This window comes from Calidris pugnax, unplaced genomic scaffold, assembly GCF_001431845.1.
Source record: "Calidris pugnax isolate Ruff unplaced genomic scaffold, ASM143184v1 scaffold13, whole genome shotgun sequence".
Classification (NCBI taxonomy): Eukaryota; Metazoa; Chordata; class Aves; order Charadriiformes; family Scolopacidae; genus Calidris; species Calidris pugnax.
Window position 1 is genome coordinate 13509099 of NW_015090810.1, and position 26730 is coordinate 13535828.

A 26730-nucleotide genomic window follows, 5' to 3' on the forward strand; every position below is an offset into this window, starting at 1 on the left:
TGTGGGTGGTTTATTTCTGGTGGAGGCGATTTTGGAGGGTTGTTGCTGTGTTTTGTTTTTTTACAGTTAGCTTCCCTTCTTTTCATTTGCTGCCCTCCCTGAAGTACAGAGGTAGGAGAATTAAGGGAAAAGTCTGGTATTAAATCCAAATTGTCTGCATTTTTAATCATGGAGCTTTTTCTTCAAATCTTTGTTCTCTGAAAAAGAGTTTCAAAACCTTTATTTGCAAATTTAAAAGCTTGCTCTTAGAGAGCACTTAATTTAAAAAACAAAACAAACCCCACTTTTCAATTTTTTTATTTTTTTTTTTAAGGTATCATCTCCCAGTCAGGATCACTGCTCATCATGTAGTTAGCCCTAATACTGTTGTGGTGCCATTGTCTTCTGAGTGCTTGACTATGAAACCTCTGTCAGATATGCTTAAAATGGCTTGGAATCTGTCATGGTACCACGGGATGGAAAATTTATTGCAACTGGTAAATTATGAAAAGGAAGCAGAAACGTGAGTCGTTTTATCTTGATGTTAAATCCCAATGTATTTCAATTAAGTTAGCACATTCCATCAAGTTTAAGTAGGTTTTCAACTTCAAACAGCAGTTCAAGGTTTTTTTACTGGTTTGAGAATGCTATCTTTTTAAATGTAAAGGATCACATCCCAAGAGGCTGTAGATATGTTGTCACAGCTAATGTTTCACCTAAATTGCATTTATACATGAAGTCAAGAGCTTGATACAACCTGTATTGATGGCCAAACTAATTTCAAACAATTTTAAATGGGCTCAGTGGCTGTTTTTCTTGTAGTCATTGTGGCTTTTTTCTCCCCTTTATAGTTACATGACTTTTTCTCTTTCTTTCCTTGGGGATTTAAATTTCAAATAATCATTCTTTTTAATGGTAATTCTAAGAATTATGTAGATAAAGAAAAAATGCCCTTTACATCTTTTAGTTAGCTCTTTATTCAGGATCATTTCTATGTCCATCTCACAATTTTTCAGTTTTTGCTTGTGTCCTTTAAGTGTCCTACAAGTTTTATTAGTAAACAATGTGGTTCTGAGCCATTGGAAACTTTGCAGTTGTTGATTTGATAAATCATTTTCATTTGAAGTTCCTTCATGCAAAAACAAAGCAATCCCTTAAAAAGACAATAGGAAAATATTATAGTCCAAGTGGTCAACTTCTCCAATAGGGTGAAGAAAAATTTATTACAAACAATAGCACCTTTCAAGTAACTTTTTGAGAGGTGCCATTTTTCCAAAGAACTTAAGCAGCTCAGGATTTAAATGGGATGGTGTTGTTTGTTATTGTTGTTGGTTTTTGGATTTTTGGGGGAGGCAGGGAAGGGTGAATGAGGAGACAGGATTAATCAACAAAAATAAATTTTTAGGGAAATTTATGTTTTGTCTTATTTGAACTGGGAAGAAAAGTAGTCAACACTTGCTGAAATAACTTGTAAACATATTGACTGTTAATTGTTTTTCTTGTATACCTTTTCAGATTTTTAGACTCACTAAAACTATCTTCAGAAGACATTCTTATACTCAAAATAACTCACACAAACTATGGACTGCAGGATTGCCTTAATTCAATCATTCAGGCAGTATCCCACAGGGATGTTAGGACTGCTCTTACTAGGCTTAGGTTTTATGTCCTGAATGACAGACTTGCATTGAGATGCAGTTCTGGGTCCTGTGGAACCACTTTGAAGCGCTTTGTCTGGCAAAAAGCGATAAACAGGTGAGCGTACCAACTACAGAAATCCATTAAAGATTATGATGCTTAAATTGTAAATTTCCTAGGTTTCATATTTTCAAATTTATGGAGTTGATTGTACATGCACCTCTGATTCTGATGTATATAAGTTGTTCCCTCTGTCTGTTGGAGGGACAACACAGCAGGACATGAGCAATCCAGGAGGTTCTTGGAGAGCATCAGTGACAACTTCCTGGTACAGGTGACAGGAGCCGACACGGGGAGGTGCACTAGTGGGCCTCATGCTCACAAACAAGTGAGGGTGCCCTGGGGATGTGAAGGTCTAAGGCAGCTTTGGCTGTAGTGACCATGAGGTGGTAGAGCTCAGGATCCCGGGAGGAGGGCGAAAAATCAGATCACAGCGCTGGATTTCAAGAAAGCAAACTTTGACCTTTTCAAAGATTTCATTGTTAGTGCTTGATGGGATCAGGCCCTGAAGGGTAGAGCGGCCCAAGAAAGCTGTTTAGTGTTCAATGATCTCTGCCTCCAATCTTAAGAGTGGTCTGTGCCATTGGGCAAGAAGTTGGGCAAAAATGCCAGGAGGCCTGCATGAATGAACAAGGTGCTCCTGGCAAAAGAAAGTCTACAGAGGGTGGAAGTAGGAACAGGTAACTTGGGAAGAATACAGAAATATTGCCCGACCATGCAGAGGCACAGTTAAGAAAGCTGAAAGCCCACCTGGAATTGAATCTGGTGAAGGGAAGCCAAAGGCAACAAGAAGGGCTTCTACAGGTACATAGATGACAGAAGGAAGGCTTAGGGAAAAAGTGAGCTTGCTGCTGAACGAGACAGGTGTCCCAAGCAGAAAGGACATGGAAAATGCTGAGGTCAAAGGACATGGAAAATGCTGAGGTCCTGCATGCCTTCTTCACCTCAGTCTTTACTAGCAAGAGAAGCCAGTTTTCAGGAATTCCAGGTCCCAGAGACCAGTGAAAACTCAGGAGCAAGGAAGACAGCAAGGATCAGTTTAGGGAATACATAGGCAAACTGGAGATGCATAAATCCATGGGCCATGATGGGATGCACCCATAAATATTTCCTGGCTAATGTAATTTTATTTCAACTTTGATTAATCAAGGTGATTGGGAGAGGTGCCTGAGAATGGGAGGAAACCAAATATTGTGCCTATCTTCAGGAAAGGCAGGAAGGAGGACCCAGGGAACTACAGGCCAGTCAGCTTCACCTCGATCCCTTGGAAGGGGATGGAGCAGCCAATCCTGGAAACTGTTTTCATGCACATGAATGACAAGAAGGTCATCAGAAGCAGTCTGTATGGATTCGCCAGGGGGATGTTGTGTTTGACCAGCCTACTGGTACACTTCTACAATGAAATGACTGGCTTGGTAGATGAGAGTAGAGCAGTGGATATTGTGTACTTTGACTTCCTGGAGGCTTTTTGACACCATAGAATCATAGAATCATAGAATGGTTAGGGTTGGAAGGGACCTCAAAGATCATCGAGTTCCAATCCCCCTGCCATGGGCAGGGAAACCTCCTGCTAGAGCAGGTTGCTCAAGGCCCCAACCATCTCTCATAAGATCCTTGTAGACAAGCTGATGAGCCAAGCACTGTATGACTAGACAATGAAATGGATGGTAAACTGGCTGTAATAATACACAATAAATGTATAATAGTATATAGGTATAATTCAATATAGTAAATATTTTAAAGTATTTAAATATACGTAATATACTTATTTACTCTATAATTCCACGTTTGCAGGTGACTTCAGTACTATTAGACTGAGATCTTAAACTCTCTTTTAATATGCAACAAATATGAGAGTAAATATTTTTCTTCACATTGCAGGTTTCTGCAAGTGCTTCCAGCGTCTGTGGAGGATGAGAAGCTTTTGGTAGATGTCTTAAGATTTTTAAACAAATTGCTTAGAGAGCAGAGATCAAGTTTGGAGTCAGACCATCTAAAGTGGATCCTGAAATCATTGCTTAAAAATGTAAGAGTATACCTAACAAGTTATCTGTAGACTAAGAAATGATATAACTGAACCGGATGGCTGGTTTGTTTCTGTTGAGTTCCTCAAGGAAAACAACTTATTTGAACAAAAGCAAGAAATAGCAGATCTTGTAGTATTAACGTCCGCTACTTTGTGGTCGTTGTTTTATTGTTTGGGGAAGTTTGAAGAAGAGTAAATTTTCCTCTCTCCTTTACTTCTTATACAAATTGTTTCTCTAAATTCAAATATATTTACCAAAAGCAAACATCTACCTGTGTGTGCCTTGGTCTGGTGTAGTTAACTGTGGTAATTTGTTTATATAAAGCCATATAACTGTAGTTAGCTATGCGTAGCTTTTTGCAGAGCTCTGTATGTATGTATAAATGTATATACAACTATGGTATGGTTAACTATGGAACTATACATACACATGTGTTTGCATACATATGCAGCTGAATAATGTATGCTTACCTACATAACTACATATGTATTATCTATGTAACTAAAAGGATGAGGTTCCATGCAGGTGTGTGCATCTTCTGTTTGGCAAAGAGATACAAATGAACATTATCTGTCTTACATTAAGAACAAGAATTGAAAGTTAGGACAGAATTTTTTTGCTTTGAGTGTGTCTGTCACTTCAATTTTGATTTAAAATGGTTATAATATGTCCAGGTAAAATATATTATAAGCATGAGGAAGGTATTATATGAGCGTACAGTTCAATTGCTGTCGTTAAAAAGCATATATAATATTGAAAGAATGTAATATTTTTCTTTTCAATTTTTCTAGACTCTTGTGCTTTCTATTTGAGAGATTCCTTCTCAAATTTTAGAGAGAATTCATTCTCTCTTATTAAAGATTTGTAAAATTGGAAAGTATAAAAACAAATAAGAAATGAACATCAGTAGAAAACAGCTTTTATTATCTTTGTCAGTCAGTCTTGCTGTAAAGACAATAGTTAAATAGCAAAGATAAATGTGATGGCTGCAGTTTTAGAAGTCTGCAAAGTACTGTGCTTCACAAAGCAAGGATGTACTGCCCACATGCAAGATTATTTATGGTCTTACAAGGGATATCATATGTTAAGTATGATCTGCATGCCCTTGTATTTTTGTGTTTTAAAATACAGTCTAAACATTTAGGAATGGAAACCTGTGGAAAAAAAATGCTAGTAGACTTCATTTCAATTGCTTATAGAATACAGGTACTTGATTTTATACAGCTAACTGGGAATCATATAAAATTTTGTAAGTATGGCCCATTCAATATGTTAGTGTAAAATCTTTATATCACATGATTTTAAGTCTTTTAAGCAACTGTGACATGCAAGATACATCTTGAACTAATATTTCTACTAATATTTTCTTGTAATTTTTTTGTGATCTATTTTTTTTATTGCAGGTTGTTGCTGTATATAACTTTGATTCTTCTTTCATGCTTCAAAATACACTGTATCATGGCTTAATGCCAGGAGATTTTAAAGGCCTTTACAGTAGATTCTTTTATGATGTTTAGTAGATTCAAATAATTGGTAATTGTAGGAATTTTTTTACTGTGCTCTTTACAGAAATGCTTCTTAGTAAAATAATAATGGAATTTGTAATTTATAATGTGTGTGATTTGCAAGCTCTCAGCAGAAAAATGGCTTTAGTGTAAGTACTAAAATAGGATTTAAACAATGCATTATGTGACTGTGTTCTTATTCTTTTCTTTTAGCAACCAAAATCTATTTTGGACCTCCTGGTGCGATCAGAATCCCAAGTGCGGGATGAAATGGATGAAACAGGGACGGCCGTCAGGCAGCAGCTGGATAAAGAACTCCTTCGTCTTTTTAACATGTTGATGTTTTGTTCCGTGTCAGTGACCGACAGGTACAGTGTAAATGGGGGGTTATAATACCTGCTGCTGCTGTATCTCGGGCAGAATTTGAATAGAATTGCAGCATGACTCAATCATTTTAAACTGTAAAAATGGAGTACAGTCCCCTTGAAGTGAAGATCAACATTATATACACCGTTTCACAGTAAAATTAGGAAATGAACTGGGAAACTTGGAAAAGTATGTACTAGGAGTCACTTTTTCAGCAAATAATAATTAAACTGATGGAAGGGAGAGGATAAGTTATTTCTTTTTCACTGCTGAAAATTTGCACAAGCAAATGATAACTTGATTGACTCTGTAGCATTTATTTATAGCAAAGTAAAACATTGAAACATTTGAAATATCAACAAATGTTTATTTGCATTGAACTTCTTTTCTTGGTTTAATACAGTATTATTAATACTGTATTAATACAGTATTAATCAGAGCACATTAGTGATTATTTAGGACAGCTACTTCCAGGAAGAAGTTCCAACCTTTTTCTGTCAGGCAAACACAGAAACCAATTTCTATTAGATTTTTTCCTCCAAGTTTGTAATGTAACATCTTCCCCCACTAAATCTCTCTGTCCAAGTGTATTCTAAGAGATACTAAAATTGCAGCTTAAGATAGCATTTGTTTATTTAAGTGCCACAGCATAACTGTTTGTAAAGATGCTTTCAAAATGTTACCACCTTTCTTCTTCCCACACAGTTATTAATTTTCTAAAAATTTTGACAGCTGGAAAAGGGACGATTATAGAAATCCCTGCTACTTATATCTCACACTCTTGTATTTTCTATCTACCTGAATGCTAGATTGATGATATTTTGCAGGAGATATTTTTAAACTTGTCTCTTGAACCAGACTAAACAGAAGTGTAGGTAGCAAGTTTTGCAACTCTTCTTGATAAGTTATCCATCATCTTCAATGTCTCTCTTCATTCAACATGCTTCTTAATAATTAGAGTTGTCTCCGATTTGTCCCATTTCGGTTAAGCAGCCCTATTGTAATCAGATGCAATACCATACTTTCAGAACCTGGGTGAGGTTAGAAATGTCAAATTTAATTCCATGTTACTCTGTATAAGGCAACAGTAACTGAGATGCTGAGACTCATAGACTAACAGTAAGAAGAATGAGGCATTGGCCTCTTGTAAAATAATTCATTGTGATAGCTTCATGTTGGGAGTTGATTTTTTTTTTGTTTTTTTTTGGTTTTTTTTATAATTAAACCAGAGAGGGCTTGGAACTTGCTGGCTCTTTCAGAACCGAGCTGGCTCTGAAGCTGCTACAATGCTTAAGGCTAACAGATGCACCACATTTTTATGGACTTCCTTCACTGGAGAGAACATTACGAGGAATGGTTCATGTTACTGCCCTCCCAGGCTGGAGTACCTACTCTGCTGCAGTTGAACCTGTCACAATTTGTAAGAAATATTTAACAGGTCTTCTTGAGGTAAGTAGCTTATGTTATCACTTAGCTTTTGGTTTGAATGCTTGTAAAGAACTGTGTAACTAATGACACTATAATTTTTAGGATGCACTTCTAGTGAATATCATCACTAGGAATAAGTATGGAAAAGATGCTTTTTTCTGCTAAGTAAATAGGGAAAACATGAAGTCTAGATTGAGCAATGCGTATCTGTACTTAATATTGTAGTTGTGTTGTGCCTTCATCTCCTGTTTAAGAGGTAATATAAAGTGCCTATAGTTTAAGCAAGATGAAAAATAGATGTATGGGAGTTTGGTGTGCTTTTTTTTCCTTTCTTTTTTTTCCTTTTTTTTTTTTAAAAAAAAAAAAAAGCTAAGAGAAAAAATCCAAGATCTTCTCCCACAGGCACAATACCTGCATGAAAGGGGGGCTGGGGGAACAGGAACTCTTTAGACATGTTGCTAATACCAAGAAAGCAGAAAAGAGGTAATTCAAGTTGCTGCAGTTGTTGGGAAGCCAAAACTTCATTCTTGTATTGAGTGTTCTAATTTGTTTGCTAAGTCCATAGATGTGATAGGTAATTAGTTTTTGCTCCTGAAATTACATCTTTCGAAAACTCTAGTCACCTTAAAACTGTAAGAAAATCATAGATCTGGCTTTCTGATTGTTTTGCAAGTATTCAGTAATATAGGTACATTTAGAAATTTTCTTTTTAGTTTCAAATACTAAAATCTATTTGTTACATTGGAAGAGGCTTGAAAAAGTCTTAAAGTAGTTTTAATTAATTTTTGATTCTTAATGATAAGAATAGCAACAAGATAAGTATTAGGACAGTTTGTGTACAGATGATAACCATATTTCTGATGGAAAACAGTCTTTAAGCTCCACTGCATTCTTCATTTGAAGAGGCAGATAAAAAACATTGAACTTCAGAGGTGTCACATGACCGAATGACTCATAAATAAATAAATTCTTAAAATTCAGCTAAAAATCTGCCATCTTTTCATGGCTTTACATTATGATTTAGTAACTTGTAGGACAGTTTGTACTCTACCTATATACTGCTAACACTAAAGCTACCATGAACTTGTATCCCCTTCCCTAGGTCATCTCATCGTTTTATGTTGAATGGGGAGGAAATGCTATGTCCTTCATGGGAAAAGGTGTTACGAAAAGTACAGTTCTTTGCTTGCTTCACTTATCTCATGAAATGATGGCCCAAGCCAAGGATCCAGTGAGTGCATTACAATTGTCCTTATCTTGTCATTTTTTGAGGGCTATGCACAGACATATTTTAATGCTAAAGTTAAATGATGAATTTTCTTATGCTGTAGGGGAAGATGTCTTATATTGCAACAGATAGTAAAAATGAAAAAAAATATCAGGTAATCTAATTTGGTGTATATAACGTTAGATAAAAGAATAGAATAGAGTATAGCGTACAAGAAAGCTAAAGATTTTAACCTTACTGAAATCATTCTGCACCTAATTCTGTGGTTTTAGAAAGACCTTCTATCAGAATAAGGTATAATTTTCTTTTTATAATATATAAGAAATCAGGATTTTATGTAGGATGAATAAATTTAAGGATTTATAACAGTATTTCTTCACACTTGTATAGGTAACAGGCCCTTTAACATATGTTACACATACATTAGTGTATTCTTTCATGTGCATGTATATATGTATACATGAAAGAATTACTATCTTACTCATAAAAGGAGCTGTCATTACTTAGCAAAATTTACATCTGTCCTTTGTGTCCATGTGTGTATTTTGAGAGCTGAATTTTGAGAGTCTAGAAAAAAATGGCCCTCATCCTGAAACAGTTAAAACAAATTCAACAATTTAGTGTAATCGCTTTGAAGAATTAATATCTGTTCTTATCAATGTCTGTGACAGCCAAAAATGAATATCTTTCTATATGATCAAGTACATATGTAACTAGAAATAGCTTCTCCAAATTCCAGATGTCTGTTTCTGCATGTCTGTACTCCTTCTTCAAGATAGAAAGTGCTGACAAAGTTTATTAAAATTGCAGGGGGACAGAGTATTAAATGCACTGCAGGAAGACTGTAGCCTCCAAAGAATAAGCTCATAAATGTATGGATGAAGGAGTGGGCTTTTTTTTTTTCATATCAGTCTCATAGAATAATATGTATAATAGCATAATGATCGGTGGCATTTTTTTGTGGCTATAAATCATAATCTGTGAGTACAACAGCATTACTTTCTAGACTGTACTAATAATTTATAATCTCAAACAAATTTTAAATCTTGGCTGTTCTTTACTATCATGGGATTTAGTGTTGAATCTTATGGAAAGAGAAATACAAAATCAGTCTTCTTCCTCTGTGCAAGTAGTGTTATACAGGAGGTACACTGGATAACTATGATTTTTTAAAGAAATTAATATAATTAATGCTAACTTAAAATGCTCAATCTAATTACTTGAATTTAAAACTAGTTAAAGCAAGTTATTTTTTGCTCGTTAGCAGTATTATGAACCACTATCATTCTATATTATTAGAAGAATCACCTGGTTAAGTCAGATACAAGAACCTTTAGCTCATACTGATGGACAGAAGGTACTTACAGAGTAGGAGTACTACATGAGAGCTCTTACTCTCATGTAGGAGTACGTGAGAAATAAAGCATATACTTAAGGCATGCTAGAATTGCAGCAAAGTTTTGTTTGTTTGCTATGGTATCATTTCATTGGTCTTGCTTTTCTGACCTATGTTTTGTATTTCACTTTGTATGTTAATGCCCTCCCTCTCCAAATTCAAAGACTATAAAATACTGTGCTTTTTGTAAATAATATTGTGTCTATTGAAAAGATCCATGCAAAATGCTCTGCTCCAAATGAACCATCAGTCATCTCTTGTGTGAAAATATACAGGATTGAGATGGTGAGAAGATACAAACATAACATTTTAGATATCATGATTCATTATGAACTTAATGCATTGTTCTTGCATGGTTAAACACAGCACTTTGTAGATGTGTTTGGTTTTTTTTTAAACCTGAACTAAAGAAATCAATTTGCAAAGTCAAGTATGATTTCATGGAATTTACAGCTAAGTAGTATGTGGTAGCCTGCATGAGTTTATTTAATCACATGGCAGGTGCATGAAGAAAAAGAATTCATTATAAAGAAGTAAATTTTTAATGGAAATTATTGTCCCAATATTTAAAGTAAAATATTTAATCTCTCTTTAGTACTGCTGTCCTAATTCTATGAAGAAGACAATACAAACTTTATTTTGTTCAGTAGGTGAAGTCAGCAGATTAAAGATGTGTTTAGAGACAGAATCTACATCTTTTTATTGGAATATCAGCATTGTGTGTATTTAAAGTGCTCTAGCACGTAATTGGTAGCTCAGACTCTTGGTAGAATGGCATGGCATTGAAAGAGTTGTAAAATAATGTATTAATTTATTTTCTATTTTCTAATCAGGACTGGATATCTCTCTGGTCTTTGCCTTATGATACCAGTGAAGAACAAGTTGCTTCTCAGCTGGGGCTGGCATGGCTGGTTCCTTTATGGGTAGACAGAGACCCTGAGGTTAGTTAATGCAATGTTTAGTTGATATCTTATTTTGACCTTGAAGTATTTGCAAAATTTTTGTTTCATTAATTTATTTAATATTGAAACTACAGTTTTGCATTATTTAAAATGTTACTGAATATATCCTAAATAACAGTAAAGTTAGGGAGAATGTTTCCATATAAACATCTCTGAGAAATCCTTACCTACATCTTCTGCCTTCTGTGCTTTCTTTAGTCACTCATGATCATTATTCATAGGCAATTTTCATTACCATTGCTGTTATTTAGCTGCAAAACATAAACATTTATATGAACTACAAATTAGAGTAAATGTATTTGATGCAAATCTGTTAAATTATAGGAGTTTGCAAAATGGAACTACTTTTAAGTGGCAAAATGTGAAGACTATTGAAGATTATCTTAGTATTTTTAAGTATTCAAAAGAATCTATTTTATTAATTCTGTAATTTTTACAGACACATAGTTGTGATCATGAGTATGGGGCCAGAGAAATATAGGAAAAGAGGTTGCTTTTAAAGTGAATTCCCTTAAACTCCAGATTCAGTTGATACAACTTAATAATTTAAAAATGTGTTTCTAATTACTGTAAGAAATATCACTTTGTGTTGTGCTTGTATGTACTAGGTCAGATTTACAGCACTTGGAATAGGATCAGCTCTTACATCTCTTGAAATGGGATGTATTGCTTTAGCAGAAAGTTGCCAGAACATTTCAGGAGGGCTGTGGGGAACAGTGATAAACATCCTTCTGGACCAATCTGAATGTAGCATGGTACGCAGGGAGGTATGTTTCTTGTGTCCTTCTGCTGTTTTATATTGTTAAGGTTTTTTCATTAAGGAGAAAAGATTAATTTTTTCAAAATTTGTATTCTATATATCTGTCCTCTCATGCTGCACAACATCTACTGCTTTGAAAATTAAATGCTACTGAATTAAAATAAATGTTCAGCTTCTTATTTAGAGTTACTCAAGGGGCAACAAATACAGATGACTAGTATAAAAGCAGAAATGATCTAAAAATGTAAGTGAGCTAATAAAAACTCCTAAGGCTTACTCAGGAGACAAATAGGTTGCTAAAGCATAGAAACTTAGCCCAATTTTTAGTCGTGGTTTTGTTCAACTTATGAATGCTTTGGTGTTCATAAACCCATCACCTGATCTGTAGTAAATATCTCTTCATTGCAGATGTGAGATAATCTAGTGCCCAGGCACTAAACTGAAAGTGTGTAGTCTGGTAGAACAGCACATAGAACTTTATAATAATATATTTTAGCTGTGTACACATTTTTTTGCAACTTCCTATTAACTCCAGTTGTAAGGTTTTCTTGTTTTCCAATGACTAAGAAAGAACAACAGTGACAAATAGTGAGTTACTTTCTTCCCAGCTCTGTTGCTCAACTAATTACATATTCCAAAGTAATATTTTGAATTTATTTTGTGCAAAGTGCTTTTGAGAATGTGTGCTTCATTGTTTTATTTAATTTCCAAATAGCTTTAGTAGTCTCCTAAGGGTCAAATACTGAGAAAATATGGACAAAATATAAAAGTATTAAAAAGACATTTCAGTCCACCCATATATACATGTGAAACTTGTAACATACATAAATTAGAAAAATACACATACCATGTGTTAAGAAAGGAAACTGTTTGGGACATAGGTGTCTCCACATTGCCTCAGTTAGTTTTTAATGAATAAAAAATGAGGGCAATAGAGTGAAGAGTCATAAACTGTTCCTAGGTTTTCCTGTTCAGGGATTTTTTTCAAATACTTCTTGCTATGTAATGCTTATTCAACAGCATTGACTGTACTGGAGCAATGATGAAAGTATTTTATAAAAAAAGAATTTGTTTCCTAATGATTTCTATTCCATGGCTTCCTTGTCTTTTTTTTTTCTTACCAGCCTTTTCCTTTGCCATGCCCTGATGAATTCTCTCATAGGTGAAGACTGAGGGGTTTAAGCTTATGTCTATCTAATCATATTTTTTTTCCAACACGAGCATGATTTTTTTTTGGTTTTCAACATATATCTAAAGCAATGGAGTAATATCTAGAATGTGCTGTTTAATCTGATGTGGGATTTTTTGAACTCTGATGGCTAGATGGGAATAATGATGCTTTTGTTCCTTTCAGGCTGCCTTTATTCTACAAAATCTCCTTGTGATTCCAATTCCTACAGAAGATGTGAAAGATTGTATTTGGCAAGTGAGTGACTATTACATTTAATGAAAAAGGTCATATTGTCATAGAGAGATGTTATTTGATATAAAAGCTTATGTTAGAATACCTATAAAATATAAACTTAAAAAATTATGTGTCTAAAGTGACATTTTGGAAAGAGAAATATATGACAAACTTCTTTCAAACTTCCAGCAAGCTCAAGTAAAGAACTAAAGTTAGTTTGTATGTTTGGTTTTTTTAATCAGTGTAGCATCTTTGGGCTCATAGGAAACTTGCTTACATATATAACATCATTAACACTTTAGGATAGAAATTGGTCATTTATTTTACCCACACTTGGAACGCAACATGATTTGAGGGGTATAAGGAAAGAGAAACCCTAAGAATACGATGTTTATAAAATGTTTTGAAAGAAATAACTAAGTTATGAGAAACAACCCTTTCCAAAGAAAGATGGAGTAGCTTGTTGCTTAAGTCAACTGAAATGCTTCTTAAAAGCATAATCACTACAAGGATGGCAACTCCACAGCGTCTCTGGGCAATTTGTTCTAATGTTTCACTACCTTCACAGGGAAAAAAAAATTAAGTACAGTTTCCTGTATCTCAATCTTTTGCTCGTTGCCTTTTGTCCTGCCACTGGATGGCAATGAAAAGCATGTTTCTCCCTTTACTTTCTTTCGTCAGGTATTTATGCAAACTGATAAGATCCCCTGGAGATTTTCCAGTTCTGATCTTGAGTCAGTCATCTCATGTTACTTTCAGCAAATCTGGTTCATTGTATTTGAAGAACTTTGATCCTTAGTTCCCCATTTTTCAAAATTTTGTGGTCTTGATACCTGTTCTTTTTGTCCATCTTGCTCCTTCCAGTATGTGAGATCCCACCTGTATAAGAACTGCGTATGTTCTTTTTTGAAGAAATCTGCAGATGTAACTATATCCTATTTATCTATTCCTTTCTGCAAAAGATCAAGTTAGTGCTGAAAGACATTCCTCTTATTTTACTAGGATAAGTTATCGATGATTCAGCACCCAACCATCACTTATGCTCTTTCTTGTAGAGCTGCATTTTACAATATGTCTTGTCTTTTCTTTAAATCTGATCATAAAGAAAGAAGTTCAAGTAATCTTAACAATCTAGCCCTTATTTCAGTCTTATTTCTTATTATTTATATTTTATCAATCTGAATGTAAAGAATTTCTACTTATAGTAGCGGAGGTTTTACAAGGGGCAGCCATTGTAACTCTCAATATAAACTCTATTTAAAGTTGCTTTTTATTCTTTTTTTTCGACATTTCAACAACTGTGGTGAGGTGACAAAAGTTGAGTCCAGTTGCAGAATTCTGGATGAATTCCAGTGCAATTAATAGAAGCTTTGAGTCAATGTGATTCTTATTAAGAAGTGCAATTTAATGGAAATTGTTCATCAATTAATAAGTGATGAGCAGTTCATGCTGAAAGATATTATCAAACAACAGTTTATAGTAACTGGTAAATTAAAACTGTTGAAAATAGAAACAACAGTTAAAATTACAAGATACTACCAGGATGAAATTCTGTATTTCAGAGTGACTTTTTTTCATTTTTGCTGAATAAGGTGTTTGTCTGTTGACCTTAACATGAGAAGTTCAAAGGAAAGGTATTAAGAGTATCTGGGTGAATAGTAGGAATAACATACTGTAGCCAACATAGAACATTATCCTTTTATACTTTAGACAAATAGGGCCAGAAAGGGAAAGGCTGTGGATACAGTTTGTAGGTCAGTATTTTCATGACAATGGCTATAGTGTTGCTGTTATCTAGTTGATCTGCTTAAGAAATTTTTTGTCATGAGTGAAGTCAACCTATGTAAAATAGAAATTCTAAGACTGCAACATGCTGTGTTGTATGAAGATTGCTGAAGTCAGAACACTTTATGAATGTAATTGATGAATAAATCTTTCAGGGCCCTTCTTGTACAATAAAGGGTCTGGCATAGCTTTTTTTAACTGTCAAAGACAATTCTGGACAGTAAAATTTTGACTAAATTTAACAAAATTTTGAGATTTTTCATTTTGCATTTATCATAGTTGATACAGTCTAAGTATATTGCTGACAGTGTAGGAGTACAGTTTTATAATTCCTCATAAACAGTTTATATGACATGCTACATTCTTCTTCAAACTGTTTGTCGTATCGGATTCTCCATTAATTGACATAAAAGGCAAATTGTCTGTTAATATATTACAGAAACCAAAAAAAGTGAGCAGTAGCCATCCAAAACTCTGGTTATAACTTACCCTGTAACACAAAATAGTTTTACTGCTTCTGCTTGATCTGTTTTTTGTTTTGTTTTGTTTTGTTTTCTTGGAACATAAGCTTGTATTCAGTGTAAATGGAGGGGTTGGATGAGATCTCAAGCCTCATGGGGACAAATAGTGTTTTTCAAATTACTTACTTGCTGTTCATCTACCTCTGCTCTTTCCCGATTACCAAAGAAAGTTTCTAATTAGCACTACCAAATTTTCTTTCCATAATTTTAACTAGTTTCTTTTTGAAGTACTGCTAAACTGTCTTGCAGAATGTAATTGGTTTGATTTTTTTTTTTCCCAGTCTGGGTTCTTTTGCCAATTAACACTTCTAATTTTATTGGTCATTCTAAAACAGGTTATGTTGTAGTTCAATAAAACTTCTTATTTTCTCCTGTTACCATAGAACACACTGGAGAAATACTGTAACGAAGGCAGTCAAATCAAACTGTTTATTTGAAAGAAGAGTATGAAGTCTTTCTTTTCAGGTGTAAATCCACTTCTTTAGAAAGTTTTCCCTGAAGTCAGTATTTAAAAAGAAATAACTGAAAACCATTCTTCAAAGAGAATTTCTTTCTTTTTATGTCTTGTTTTCTAAATAAATCTTTTATCATAGTAGATTGACTTGGATAGATGTAGTAAAATGGCAGTATACTTTAGAATAGGATGACCTTTTCAGGATATTTGCTCTTATCTTAGTATACGTGTGCTCTTTTTCCAAAGAAAACTTTTGCATTAGTTGGTAGCTGTAAGTAGAATTAAATGAGAAATGAAAATTGTTAAGTCTCCTGGTAGATACACTGGATTAAAACCACCCAGTTTTAGCTTTCTGTGACTTTCTACTTAGCTGTTAACAAATTTCTCAGGAGCTAAACAGATACTTCTATTTTACTAAATCATTGCAGTTTTTGTAAAATATTGTGATTTAGCTCAGCTTTAATAAAATCTACATTTGATTTGCAGAATCTGTTTGATACAGTCTGTAAACCAGCTATGTGCATACACACATACACAGTATTAGGCTTAACTTGGGTTTTTTTAACAGTTTATTTTATGTAAAAGAGTCCTTTAAAGAAGTGATCTTTATGAATTTCACATCTTCAGGGTCCCTGCGTACATGATGAAGAATCTGGCCTCTCTCAGACAGGAAAACCTGCACTTAAGGCCCTTTTGTATCACTGCCACTTCTATGAACATGTGAATCAGATGGTGAAACACTGTTACCTAGGATGTTACATGTTTGATTTGAATTCTTCCAAGGAAGACCACCTCATCATAGAAAAAGGTGGTATAACTGGTAAGTGATGTTAATGTAATCTTGTAGTATTTTACAACTGCTTAAATAACTTTTAGTTTTTGAGTAGCTTATCTCAAGTAATTCTTAGTAAAAACGGAACTGAACTTGAACAGCTTACAAACCATGAGCTTAAATATGCTCTTAAGTCAAAATATTTCTCTAAGGATCTAAGAATAGGTAAGTCACTAGTTTAATATATCTCAGGAAGATTTACAAAGTAATTCTGCATTCATTATATCTATAAATATGAGTTCTCTTAAAACTCCTCCTCTTAAAATGTCAACTTGAAGTTTTTGAATATGAGGACATCTGTTCATTATGTTTGTGCTGTGAGACCCCGGTATCTTCAGTGCTTTGGTCCTATTACATTAAAAAAATAAATAAATCTGAACTATTTCAAATTACTAAAAGCTATGCTACTGCAGTGTGAGCCAAGTGTAGCTTTTTCTAGACTATTTTATGTTGCAGCTGAAAATTGTATTTTATTTACTTTCTGTTTATTCAAGGAATTTGCTGGTTAAGAATTCATTGGTACAATGTGTGAAAACTTGTATTCTGAGCTCTTCAGAAGGATAACTGTGGTTGGCTACTTTTATGTTTCACTGAAACAATCCTTTGAAAAGCTTGTTAGGCTCTCTCCTGGTTTTGTGGTAATGAAAAAGAAAAACTTTGTTCAATTTTAATTCTTTTTTTTGTTTGTTTTTCCTACAGATTTTGATGATTCTCTTAATCTTTGGAAGGCTCCATCCAGTCAAAGCCGAACTTCACATTCCCAGTCAACATCTGAAACTATGGTAACTTGCAGAGTAATCTGTTTATTTTAAATACGAAGTTGTTCATTAAATGCTTTGAAGAAAATTTGCACTCTTACAAATGCTAAAAAAAAAACAAACCAAAACACAAAACAAAACTGAAATTAAACAGCTGAAACTAAATTGAATTTAACGTTAAAGTAGCTTTAATATGCTAAATAAAAATTTTATGGTTATTTACCTAAGCAAAAATAAATAAAATTACTTACCTTGACTAGTTAAATGCATAAGGCAGTGCTGAACTAGCTTCTCACAGCAAGACATATTCCCTGAAGAGTACTTTGTAATTGGCTTTATTGACAAAATGCAGTCATCTCCATCTCTAGTTGTCACTTCTGCAGCTTTTATCCAAACTGTCCTTTCAGAGTGAACCTGTATTTACACTACATGGCTACAGAACTTGATCAATCAAAACCGCAGGAGTACATTTGGTTAAAATTATATTCTGTGTCATAGTAAACTCTGGATGCTGAAAATGCTTTTATAAAATATAAAAGTGGCGTAAGTGTTTGCAAGACCCAAAATAGACATGAAAAATATAAGAAAGCAGGTGGCTACTTGAAAAATTTTTCTGGCTAGGATGATTGCTGCAATAAAAGGCTGTAAACATATGCTGTCTTTCAAGATGGCAAATGCAAAGGAAGAGAAATCTAAGTACATTCTTCCAGTTCCAGAGTAAATTTGCAATATCAGATCAGGCTGTGGAGGAAGCTTTTATAACATTCATTAATTCCCTGATAAAGGTCATATATTTTCATAAACTGCAGTGTAACTCCAAGAAAACTCTGTCAGATTGCACTCAAAACTATTTTGATAATTTTATATTTTCTTAAAATTCTTTTGATATGTGAATAACCATCTAATGTAATATGGAAGCCATAATACCATAGCTCAGAAGTTTCTCTTCTGGTAAATAGATGTACTGACATGACAAAGACAGATAAAGCACAACAAGATACCATCGTATTTTATTGGCTAAAATTGTGATGCCCAGATTTCCTGTGGATTGTGATAAAAATAAAAATGTAGTAAAGCCAGTACTGAAATTCTGTCTCAAAATATTTCACAATTCTAATTTTTCCTTACTTTTTTTTATTCTGTATTATAAATATGTTGCTGTCTAGTACTGTTACTGTTATCTAGGAAGTTTTTAATAATTGAGGTAAAAGCATACTCCAGTTTTAAGCTAAAATTTCCCTTTTTTAGAAATTTTATTAATTAATTTGATTTTCATTTTTCTAAAAAAAAAAAAGAACACCAACAAAAACCCTTAGGGTTATTTCAAACACAAATATTCAAATTTGAATATTTGAAAGTGCATGTAAATCAGGAAGTATATATGAATACCTCTTAATAAACTATTTACATCTTGTGTTGATTAAAAGCAGTTTATTCCGTAAAAAGCAATCTGGAAACAATAGAGTGCCAATTTCTCATAGTTGAAATAATAATAATAATAATAATTTGAATAAAACTTGAACAAATTTCATCATCTTGTGTTCATGTTACTTGAGAGAAAAGTTCAATTTCAGCACTTGTTATGAGGTTTGAGTGTCTAATCTACTTAAAGTTGTGCATGAGTTCTTATGAAGAGTTGAAGAGTTCATTATAGGAAATATCTTCAGTAGTTTGAAAAAAAAAAGGAAAAAAATTGGAATCTACTAGATCAAATTAATGTATTTTTATTTATATGTGTAAAGTAGTATCATGGTTTAACATAAAGGTATAGCTCTACAATTCCTTGTAACAAATGGACAACTAATTATTTAAAGCGGAAAGCACAATGTAATATTAAGATACACTGGTTTTTATCAGTCTTCAAGATGATATAGACTTCATATTTGCTAACATTATGCTCTTACGAGTAATTTAAGACAGTTTTATTCAAGTTTGGGTTTAGTTTGTTTTCCTTCTTCCCCTGATACATATGAAGATTTCACAGAAAACTTAATTGTCATTTATTGTTTTTAATTTCCATTTGTCCTTCATGGATCTTTTTAGCATCTGTAAACTATCTAGTATAGTTTGGAAATACTTTTATAAATTCAAACTTTTCCTGAAAACAGGCATTTGCAATTTATTGCTATATAACTTCACATGTCATGTTCCTACAGTTTGGCCTAAGGCTCTCCATTTGGATGTATGAGAAAAAGAAATACATTTATGAAGCTATTACCAAAGTTTTTAGGAGTTTGTCTCTATATACTCTCCACTGATGGTAGGAAGACGTAGTTATTCCAAGCCCACTAGATGGCATGCCTGCCCCGTCACACATTAAAGGGAGTCTGCAGGTCTTATTGACAGGAAATTTTGTGTGTGTGTATATGGTACAGTTTTGATGACAAAAGCCACAAATAATTGAGAGTTATCAGCTATCAGACCAAGTAGAGTTGTTGTTTCTATTGGAAGCTCTTCTCTGATATTTTAATAACACTGAAAAAAAAAATGTTCTTCTAAATACGTCTGTATCTATTCAATTAATGAATGTCAGTCTAGGAAGCTGAAACTGCTTTTTGCTTCAGTAAGCTACATCCTGAAGATCTTTGCAGAAGCAAAAGTATTGTATTTTACTGGATTATGTGAATTTCTTTTCTGTGAAGAGAAAAGGTCTGCTGGATTCTTTCTTTTTGATATTTGAAAACAGTTTTGACAAGAGAAAAAGACACTATTACTTTTCTCTGTTTTTTCAGTCTGCTATCAAAAGGTTCATAAAACCTTAAGTGAAAAAAGTATCTAAATTACCTTTTGGCTTCATTTTTTTTTCCCCATCCACAAATTTTTCTCCGAATTTGCAGAATGTAAAATTGAGAAAATTAAAAACTAAGCACATTAATAACCAAAATTATTCTTTTTTTACTTCAAAATGTAAAACAGTCTGTCAGAGGTACTGACAATTTTGCCTGTTTTATAGAGTAAAGAATGGCGATGTGGGAATGAAATCAATGATTCAAGGTCATGTAAAAGACAGCTGGATTGTCTGTGCTCTGTTAACTCATACACAGTACTCATATGTATTTAATGTCTTTAAGATCTCAGTGGTTTTTCTTGACAAATTTATCTCTGTTTTTCTGTAAACTGGAATGTGGACACTGCAAAAGTCCAATTCTGAGAAGATTAAGAATCTTTTCTTTTATAGAATTCATAGTTTAAACATTAACTCAGGTTATCCTTTCAGAGAACAATTCCTTATTCTTATTTTAGCCACCATGTTTGTGTTTAGTACGTATGATGGAGATCACCAGTCAACATGGAGATACTGACTTACTTCACACTCCATAAATACACTAGGGCTGTTGTGTGCCCAGGACAGCTTAGCAAAATGAGCAGTTATTTAAAAACTTGAGCTAAAAATGGTGCAGGTTGAAGATCTACAGACATTTCCCAGATAGCTTTAAGTCATGGCCATTCTTTTCTATGAAATCTTCTTGCTATTTTATAAAAACGTGTTCTTTATTTTCTGGAGCCATGGTTACCAGAGTGCTATACAGTTAAGTGATTTAAACCTTTGAAAAGAGAACTGAATAGAATTAATCACTGCAAGCTTATTAAAGCAATGCCGAAGGGATTTTTATACTAGAGGTTAAGAAAAGACCTTTTATTCATATCTAGTGGATAAGCAGTAAAGCCCTCACATTTCTCCTGTACTTCCCGTCAGACAATTTTTGTATTCTTTTGTGTTATTCTTATCTGCAGTTGCCATCTCTCCCCCTACACACCCCTTTCTTTTCCTCAATTAAACCCAAAGCCTGTTGTTTCACTGTTAAGCAACAATTGCTCCCAGAAAGAATAAGGTGACAGTAGTAAATACGCTTTACTAGATGTAATGTCTCAGACCCCCAGTTCATCCTTATCAAAGGTGATTTATAAAAGCAGTAATATCTTTTCTTTCCTGGAAGGTAGAACATTGTGGAAATAACTCTATTGTGTTACTGTATGTTTTCTGTTAAGATAGCAGAAAATTTCTGGTTTTAACCCATTTCCCACTGTGAAGAAATTACCAATAAATGTTCCATCAGTAGACGAAGCTGATATTTTTCTAACCAGACAAAGCTTTTATTGATTTAAAAAAAAAAAAAAACATATCTAAGACCTTATTTTTATTTCTTTGCCTAAAATGTTTAGACAGTTTTAGAAGATGGAGAAAGAATTGCTGTGGAATGTAGAAGATATTATTTACTAATATGTGAAAGCTTGTATAAATTCATAATAATATCTTTAAGATTACTCTCAGCATAGCAATAATTCATTTTAGGGCTTTACTTGTTGCAGAAGAGCCATACATATGGTTAGAAGTTGCATTTTGGGTTTGTACTTTTAAAGAAAATAAGTGATGGTTTTTGTCATTTTTTTAGAATGCTTGGAACGGAAGAATAGTGCTGAATAAATGCAGAATTTACCATGTGTCAAGATGGATTGATTTCCTCTAATATAAATAATGGATCTTAATAATTATTTAAATCAGCAAGCATGAAACATTAAATAATTTATTTCCGTTGGCAAATATGGGGTTTATTTGTATAATCTAAACAGAATTTGAATTTCAATTGGTTGGTACAATTTGGTACTAAATTTTGCTAACAAGAAAATTATTTAGCCAAGCATGTCCTAGTATTTGTGACTCAAGCTATATGTGAATCCTGAATTTGAGACTTGCCCCAAATCTTACTGTAGCTTGTCTTCTGTGTTACAGTAACCTTCCAGCTTTTTTGAGGAACATCTGAGCATGCTTGAGGAGTAAGATTCAAGACTGTAGGATGGACTGTGGTGGGAGATCAGATGAAAACAGGGGAGAGAAGGAAGTTAGACCATGGAAGTGGCAACTTTTAGCTCATGCAGGGACTCCAGCCTCAATTGAAGATGTGCTGATAGAAGCCTAAGTGATGGGGATTGTGATGTGGGGCTAAACCTTCTAGGGCATGAGAAAAGACTCAGTAGAGAATTTTCATAGATCAAAATGCTGCTGGGTAAATCAAAACCAAGCCTGGAAAGCGGTGGCCTAACTGCAAGGGTAAAATAGCTAGGAAGACAGTAATCTGCAATTTCCTCCCTTCACCCTTTTTTATTTTTCCTTAGATAAAAAATATTTCTAACTGATATTCTAATAAAACTTTAAAAAGAAAACCTTTGAAATCTTTCAGTATTCCTTAGAAAGCTTACTGTGAGGAAGTCTAATAGCATCCTTCTTTGAGCTGTGACTGTTTCAGGATTTTATTGGATAACCCAATGTTCTGTATTCTTTACACAGTATAGTGACACTCAAAGAAAATTTATCTGATGTGGATTGTCCAGGTAGAAAACAAAAAACAGAAGTGAAAAAGTGACCTTATCCCATATGCTGAAACAGGTCACAGGTCATGTCGTGTCACAAAAGCATGTTATTATGCTGATCTTCTGACTTCAAGCTTGTGTTTTTAAACACAGTAGCAAGACCATTAAGTTTTGAAAGCATGCAAAATTAATAACATGATAGATAATGAAAAATTGGTAGAAGAAGCATGGTAGTATGCCAGTAAAAGTTTCTACTGTCAAGTAAATATCTCATATTTTCACCATGAAATGAATGCATGTAAGGGTCGCAGGACTAAGGTTACGATAAGTACCCAGAGTTGGAAAGACTCTGGAACTTCAACTTTGGTTGATGACTAATATGCTTGTTACATTTTTATCTGAGCGTGTCCTGGTACAAATGGACAAGTGCTGATGTTCTCAGTAGAGCAAATAGTCCATGAAAAATTTGAGTTTAAATGCTTCAGTAATGCCTTTCTATCTTAGTCCAAATGTAGATTGAGTCAATTATATGGATGAAAAAGAAGGATGTAGAGGAGGAATTTCCAGTAAGCTGGGCATTGATCAGTTTTTAACTGAAATGTTTCAGGCTGTTCATATTGCACATCTTTCAATAGTTTCAATTATTGAATGTTTATATTTATATATATACATATGGTGAGCAAAATTTAATCAAATTAATTTTGACCAGTAATTTTTATATCGTTTTTGGTTTTGTGGCTTTGTTGATTTGGGTGGGTTAGTGGTTTGTTTTCTTCCTACCCCGACATTGTTCAAGCAAAACAGAGTAGAAGTCTGCTCTATAAAAGCTGGGGTCAACCAGTTTCCTTTATGTCTTTCTAGATTCAGTCTGTATCACCATCACTGGAGAGTGCTACTGAACTTCAGGCAATAGTCCCAACAAATTCAACCAGTTTTATTCCTGAAACTGTCGTTGATCGGCTTATCGCGCAAGGTAAGTCAAATTTTGTTAGCATAATGATGAATATGATGTGTTAGCCTGCCCATATTCTAGTATCTAAACATGCATATAAAGCTTGTGTCTTGCTGGAACAAGCATCATTGGTGCTTCCAATGGTTGTTTTGGAAGACAAACATGAAACATTTCCTTTAAAATTAAATAGGGTGAAATACATTTGACAGAAATACATTAAAATGGCTGATACGGCTTGAAATGTAACTCAAGAATAAGGTTCTATTCCTGTCATCCAGTCACCCTTTCAAAATAATCCATTTTGGTAAAACTGTCATATACGTACATGCATGCACGTGCGCACGCACACAGATGTATATATGCTTCTCTTTATATGTAGAAAGATAAAAATACATATAATGAACAGAAAAAAAGAAAGATGTATGCAGAGAGAGATATCTATGAATATAAACATTTTTCTGTTTAGAGAAGTGAAGGTTTAGATTTTTCCAAATTTACCTTTTATCCTTAATGATTATTAAGGCCTTGTAGAAAGAACACTTCATTTCAGAACTATTTTAAATAACACTTTTCCCGTATCTGATTTCTTGGTTATTTTTTCTCATTCCAGAATACTGTTCTATATACTGTTTTAAATGTAGAGGCAACTTGGATATTTTATAAAAAAGGAACAACAATTTGTTTTATGCAACTGCTATAATCTTTTGTATTTTTTCTTTTCTTTTTTATTTTTGTTTTTTGTTGTTATTAAACACGTTCTAGGTCAAAGTGATACAACCACAACAGAATCTCCAAGTCAGCATGGTTCTCCCATGTCTGCTACTCTGTCTAAACAGCGTGCTGTAGTCACACCTGCCCTTTTGTCAGCTGTTTGCAGCCTTCTGCACAATCTGCTGGTTGTCACACCAGAAGACACTGGAATTGCTCTTCAACAAGCACATTTGCTAACAGCTCTCAGCAGGTATGAGATGGATAACTGCTGACCTGCAAACAAGGTGTAGCAATAGAGATGATAAGTTTGAAATTAGATCTACCAGTGTTTCTTACCAAAAATGTTAAATATATTGATCACTTCTTGCTTCTGAAGGGTTCAAAAATGCCTTTTTTTAATAATACAGTCAACAACAGAAAAGAATTTGGATTATTTCTTTTTTTTTTTTTTCACAGAAAAGGTAGTTATATTGGTGATTCCATTTGTGATGTCTGTCTTCTACCGGACTACTGTGTTTCTTTGATAATGTTTTAGGGTTTTGTCTAAAGGGCCATTTAGTCGTCCTTTTTGGAGTGGTAATCTTTTAGCTTTTTGTTGGTTTTTTTTAGTAGAATAGTACATTATATAGTCAGGTATTCAGAGTTGCAGATCATTTCAGTTCATTTTATGATTTTCTTCTTTGAATTGTATGCAATACTTTGAGGATGAGCCAAGGGCTGTCACACTAAAGAGAGTAAATAATGCTTGTGAGCTTTGGGAAAGTACTGGATGATAGACTCTAGTGTTTTGTTTCTTTTTTAAAGGAGGACCCTCTTCAAAATAGTCTTTGGATTGTATTTCATGTTTCCACTTACATCGTAACCAATTCTTTCATCTGTAGAAATTGTTTGGAATTTCTGAAGTGAAGCACAAAAATTAGTTCAGTTCTTTTTAAGGTTTTCAAGACCTTTTGTAGTTGCTTTTCATACTGCAATTAATGAAAAAAACCCCCACCTTGTTTGAATACAGCTTATACTATTACACAGCTGTTTATTCTTCTACAGGAAAGAAAATAAGCAATCAAATATAAACAAACAATTTCTACCAGTGCAGCTGTTGGAATATATATTAGTCTAACTATTTTGAAACAACTTACTGCTACTATAGTTACCATTGCACTAGACTTACTGCTAAACCCCACTATTTTAAGAAAGTGCATCATAATTTATTTTTACTCTGTTTATTTAAAATGTTCTCTTCTATGAAATGTTAAGTTGATAGAATGTTTAATTATTGAAATCTATTTCTAACCAATTTACTTCATTTTATTTCAGTCTTGTAAGTGCTAATCTGGTTGAGAGATGTATCTTGGAACTGAAAGCTCCATTGGGTCGTCCATGTCATATAGAACATGTAAAAGTTCAGGTTAGAAAAGCATTTGTTACTTTCTATTTTTTTTTAAATTAGGAAATTGATTAGGTTTGCATAATCATTGACATAGTCCAGACACTGCTAAAGGGTACATTCATGTGAATCTCTGTGCTTTTGACAAGGTTTAAGAGAAAATAAACCATGTTATATTCAACACAGGACAATTAATTTCTGTGTTAGAACTATACCTAGAACCATCAAACAGAAACTGAGAATATTTGTGTTTTAAAATATGAATTGAGTTTAGCAGTCACAGAGGTAATGTAATAGAATTTCTTTCTATGGTAGTGAAGTGCAAGCCAGATACAGTTACTGACATATTTAATATTTATTTTCCACAAGCCTGGCTGCTTTGCTTTATGTCCAATCCTGCAGACACGTATATAACTCTCAATTAATTTTGATTTATGCAAACCCTATAGGGTTACTGTCAATGGAAGTGCTTTTGTATCAAATTTAACTCTGTATATATAACATATAGAACATCCTGTGTTCCTGGCATAGCACCATTTTAGAGCTTCTGCATTCAGATTTAATTTGAAGAAAGATATCCAGGTTATTAAGAAGATGTTCCTGTAGAAATCTTGTGAGAATAAATAAATCTATAATACAGGAATATTTTTTTTCCTAAAGCTTCAAATTGAGCTGCTGTTTTCAGGAAATACACATATATTTGTCAATGTTAATGATCATTTTTAAGTTTTCCTTTGTGAGCTTCCAGAGAATGTGATGCTGTACATATAGTGAAAATCATGACTTTTTCACAAGGAACTTTATTCTTTGTCTCTAGAAAGTTGATTTCACACATGTGTTTCCAGACCAGGAATTGTGTTTCCTCTTCTACAGTAAAAATCAGGAGAACAATTTTTAATTTAAATCCAATTATTGTTTTAAGTGATGTATATTAATTCAAAATTTTATTAATCAGTTGAGATAATGTGAGTATTTAAATTTAAAAAAATGTGTAAAGTGCAAATATGTGGATTTATTTCATATCTTTTAAAAAATATTTAACAGGTGTTATTGCAACTTCAATACTTGTCGTCTGTGTCCAAGCTTCTGAAATCATGTTTATTAGTGGACTCTCAGCTTGTAATCCAGGATGAACTGTTGAAACCACTCTTGGGAAATACCTTCTCGATTCTTGCCATTCGCTCCAGAGATGGGTTAGGTAATGAAGTACTTTGTTTCTAGTACAGCCAGATAGAAGCAGGTCTTCATTTGCATACCACCTTCATTTAA

The 26730-nt window shown here is 33.6% G+C and overlaps 1 protein-coding gene across 1 annotated transcript in view; it reads left to right on the forward strand.

The window, feature by feature from the left end:
* The window catches only part of RTTN (rotatin), an 82398-nt gene that overhangs the window by 32871 nt on the left and 22797 nt on the right, over window positions 1-26730 (forward strand). Inside the window, exons 24-38 of the mRNA XM_014938445.1 lie at window positions 314-502; window positions 1495-1734; window positions 3559-3703; window positions 5423-5577; window positions 6805-7024; window positions 8106-8234; window positions 10461-10568; window positions 11198-11356; window positions 12704-12775; window positions 16142-16334; window positions 17046-17128; window positions 23276-23387; window positions 24129-24327; window positions 25392-25482; window positions 26506-26659. Of these exons, the coding sequence (XP_014793931.1) occupies window positions 314-502; window positions 1495-1734; window positions 3559-3703; window positions 5423-5577; window positions 6805-7024; window positions 8106-8234; window positions 10461-10568; window positions 11198-11356; window positions 12704-12775; window positions 16142-16334; window positions 17046-17128; window positions 23276-23387; window positions 24129-24327; window positions 25392-25482; window positions 26506-26659 (2249 nt within the window). The remainder of the gene's footprint in view (window positions 1-313; window positions 503-1494; window positions 1735-3558; window positions 3704-5422; window positions 5578-6804; window positions 7025-8105; window positions 8235-10460; window positions 10569-11197; window positions 11357-12703; window positions 12776-16141; window positions 16335-17045; window positions 17129-23275; window positions 23388-24128; window positions 24328-25391; window positions 25483-26505; window positions 26660-26730) is intronic.